Source organism: Charadrius vociferus, unplaced genomic scaffold (genome assembly GCF_000708025.1).
Source record: "Charadrius vociferus isolate BGI_N301 unplaced genomic scaffold, ASM70802v2 scaffold34, whole genome shotgun sequence".
NCBI classification, from domain to species: domain Eukaryota; kingdom Metazoa; phylum Chordata; class Aves; order Charadriiformes; family Charadriidae; genus Charadrius; species Charadrius vociferus.
In genome coordinates, this window is record NW_009647989.1 from 1,835,684 (window position 1) to 1,839,856 (window position 4,173).

A 4,173-nucleotide genomic window follows, 5' to 3' on the forward strand; every position below is an offset into this window, starting at 1 on the left:
AAATAAGTTTAAAAAAAAAAAGAAGTACTTCTAACCAGTATTAATAGCAACACAAATCTATGGGTAGACTGGGCTTTAGATTCAGAAATAAGCTGTACGTATTTATGGCTGCAATCACAACAGCAATTATAAGCTTGCTTATAACCTCAGGGTATGTGGGGGGGAATAGGAGGCTGGTTCTTTGGTCTGTACTCATCTTACTAATGCCACTACTGATTGAATCAACAGAAAATTATGGCAGGGAAATGACATTGTACAATAAAAAAAAAATATCAAGAATTAATAAAATTCACAAGATCTACATTACCTCTACATTTAAGCTATTTGGAAGGTAATCATGCTGTGGTGAGCAGCATTCAAGGTCTCTGATGTTGTACTTGCTAATCTCAAAGGTCTTAGGCTAAGCAGTGGACATCGTTGGGTGTTTTTTTGGTAGTGTAACACATTTACCAAAGGAAGCAACACTGACATTTAACACAGCTGAGAATACCCCAGCTTTCCCAACAGAGCCGTATCTGGTAAGAGTCCTCTGCAAAGTTGATTTCTATTTGTTTCTTGTGTTCCTTTCTGAACTGCTAGCACATTCAGATCACACCACACCAAACATGCAAAGAACGTGATTAGCAGTAATTTGCTCTAGAAAGCGTGTCAGCCTTGAAGCCTTGGATGCACAGAAGTAGTGTGGGCAATATAAGAATCTTTGGAACCGTATTTCAAAAGTGACAAATTATTTTACTTACAGGAAGATTCCAACACCTGTGGCCATTTGGTTGTTGGTTCTTCTATTGAATTGGTGCACAAGGAGGTGTCACACAAATCCGTCTGCAAGGACTGGAGAAAGACTACTATTTGCCATCCATGCAAACAGCCACTAATGGCCATGACGGTAAAATCCTATCCTGTCCTCCTCCTAGTCAGCATCTAGTTACTCACCTGTCATAACTGGTTTCTAGTTTACATTTTGCTCGCTTCCATATGGGTACACCTTCAAATAAATTTCCTTGTGATCATGACTGCAAGACTGTACCAAGTGAACGACAGCAACAGTAACATTACTAAACAGAACTGCAAAGTAAGCCAGAAAAAGGTTTTATTTCATTAGGAATGGTACATTTAAACACACGTAAGACTTTGGGATTAATTTACATATTTTTCCAAAAGTTTCCCTTCTTTAACAATACAGAATTTAAAAAAATCTAATTCCAGATTATTATAAGAACAAACAGTATTTGCAGTGGAAATTTCTATTAATCAAAACAACTGTGCATTCGGGAGATTTAAAGAAGTTATCCTCTTTATGATTTAACATGATTAACATTTCCTGTCACAACTGACTACACGTTTCCTGGGATTTTTGCTGCTGTCATTACTAAAATAACCTTCCTTTCCATCAAGACTATTGCTAGTCATACACACATTACTCAGTATCATACTTTTGGGTATGAAAGCTATGTCGTTTTTATAAACATCAAAACCATGGACATGCATATTGACATTTCTGTGCAGCTTTATGGAGTTACCTGTCAAATAAGGCCTCTACATACAACACCACCTACTAGTGAATTACTGGAAAATTAGTATAATGGATTCCCAATAATCCTGACACCTGGATGGTATGTCTCATCTTAACAGGGAATTCCAGCTTTCATTACTGGTTAACATTGTATTGATTGACTATCCAAATGAGCACTATTCAATGGACCAATGTGTATTCCTGAAAGTCTGTTGCAAATTAAGCATATTATCAAGGTCATTTAAAGCTGGAACTTAAATAGCCTGTTAAGCCAAGCAACGGGGAAAAAAGTGAACTCTAAACTAAATTCAGCTGGTCCATTCATTCTCACACAGAAAAGTAGCCACAAAGCCTTAAAGGAATACAAATCTATACTTCCTGTTCTTGGACTTAATACCAAGGACAAAAGCTAACGTAGTATTTTGGAAGTCAAGGCCTTGGAGGTGGAGAGGAAAGTGGGGGGGGCAAGAGAGGGAGAAAGCAGCATATTGTCTCATCCCATTACCTCAGCATTATGTGTAAATAATATATCTATGATAGAAATGTTTACTAATAGCAGGGAAAAACATTAAAAAAGACTTCCCACTCCAGACTTCACTGAAAGGAGAAAGCTGACAGCCCCTCCTCACAGAGATGGCCTATTTGATGACAGGCACTTTGGCAATGTAAGAGGAGGTTACCCTTTCATCGTGTTAACTCTTCCCCTCCCAGTTCTCATGTGTAATTTGTCTCAAGTCTCCAAGAAACTTGAATCAAATTAAACGCATTAATACATCTCTAAGAGCAGGTTAACTACGGCTATGAGCAGAGCTCGACCTAGAACGAGATTTTCTTTTAGAAGAAGAGGGAGATGGGGAAGAAGCTAGCAAGCTGGAGCGGTGGCTCTTCTGGGAGTAACTCTTTTTAGGTGTACGACTGCGAGAACGAGATCGGGATCGAGATCGGGACCGGGAACGAGAGCGGGACCTGGACCTGGACCTGGACCTTGATCTTGACCTGGACCTGGACCGGCTGTCCGATCGGGAAGATCCTGTAGACCTGGACCTGCTGCGAGATCTTGAGTAACTCCTTGATCGAGATCTGCTTCTAGAGAAACACAATTAAGAGCTGTAGTCTCACCTCCTACTAAATTTAAAATACTCAATTTAACTTCTCAACTACTTTGTATGCACAGCACATCCATCTGAACATCTGAGTGCACCATGCACAACGTTCAGTTATTTCACAATACTGCTAGATTTCTGTTATGCTCCATCATAATATCTTCTTAGGCCAAGGAGAGCAGGAATTGCTAGCCTTGACGTTCTCTGCTAGCTTGGCAAAATATGACTTACCTGATAAAAGATGCCTCCCCCTGCCCCAGGAGCAGACAATTTTTTAGCCATTTATCAAGAAAAGCACAAAAATGAAAATTCATACCTGCGGTATGTATTCTCTCCAGAAACGCCCATGTGAATTAGTTAGGGTTTCTTTCAAGATGTTAAAAAAGTCTCTAAAGGCATGGAACACCAGAACGCTTTAAGGCCTGACAGTTTAACACCTTCTCTAGTTATGCATCCCTTTTTTAATGAAAAGAAATTGATTTATTTTTAAGAGAGACAATGAAAGAGTGGCAGCTAACATGTTTTAATGACAAAATGGCAGAACTGCTTTGTAAATAATGCAAGCGAGCTAACTGTTTTTCTTTTATTCTCATGAAAAGGTTGGCTTTCACAACTATTTGAGAGACATTTTACAGGACTGTGAAGCAGCTTTCCATTAACTTAACATTATTTTAATAACAAAATTCCTTTTTTAAAAAGTCATTTCTTTAGCTATAAAGCTTTATGTTTAAAAAAACTCTCCTTGCTGTCATCCAACAGTGTTCTATTTGCTTTATTTTCAGCAAGTTAGTTCTTATCTAAATCTGTTTACACTGCTAGAAAGTAGTTACGTACTGTGATATTTAGCTTGGGGCCAAAGAATTAGATAATAAAACTTTGGCATCGATACTACCCAAAACCATGCCCTCAGCAGAATTTTATCAGGTCAGGTGACATACCTATGCCTTCTGTGATCTTCAGTCAGTTTAATTCTGCGTCCATTCAGCTCAGTGCCATCCAATTTTTCCAGTGCACTCTTCATATCACTGTAAGATGCAAATTCCACAACCCTGTATACCATCAGGAAAGACCAAAAAAACCGAAAGTTTCAGTGAAACAGAAAAAGCAAGGAGAACAAGTTTAGGCCTTTTCCAATCTGTTGATTCACAGCTTGATGTTTTATCTTCCGAAAGCTAATTTTTAACTTAACAGGAAAATATGACACTAACAGTCCTAGCCATCCATACCTTTCACATTTTCTTAAACCTTCTCAAAACTCTCATCTACAATGAGGTGGATAAAATCCAGCAAGCTACACAAACCTGCACCGGCTGAGGGAATATCTTTTAGTCCTCCACTAAGTTGCATTCTAAAGCTGTCCAAGAAACAAAATAAACTCGCAGACTCTCCTGCCCTATTAAGAATTTTAACAGTGAACAGAAAAATCCTGTCTTTGTTTCTTTAATCTGTTTTCCCTTAAAAAAAAAAAAAACAACTAAGTTACATTTGCTTGCAATGGCCCTTAGAGCACTGTTTGGCCAGCACAGACACTCCATTCATAATTCCCCCTCTCCTTTT

General features: G+C 38.5%; 1 protein-coding gene across 3 annotated transcripts in view; it reads right to left on the reverse strand.

Annotated features, from left to right (window-relative positions):
- Positions 1-1,069: 1,069 nt before the first annotated feature.
- Positions 1,070-4,173, reverse strand: part of LOC104285090 (serine/arginine-rich splicing factor 5-like) — a 14,463-nt gene continuing 11,359 nt past the window's right edge. Inside the window, exons 6-7 of one of the 3 annotated variants that reach the window (XM_009883485.1) lie at positions 3,555-3,665; positions 1,070-2,599 (exon numbers count right to left, since the gene is read on the reverse strand). In XM_009883485.1, coding sequence (XP_009881787.1) covers positions 2,302-2,599; positions 3,555-3,665 — 409 coding nt within the window. In that variant the 3' untranslated portion in view covers positions 1,070-2,301. The remainder of the gene's footprint in view (positions 2,600-3,554; positions 3,666-4,173) is intronic. The other 2 variants (XM_009883487.1, XM_009883486.1) reach the window with 2 other exon arrangements.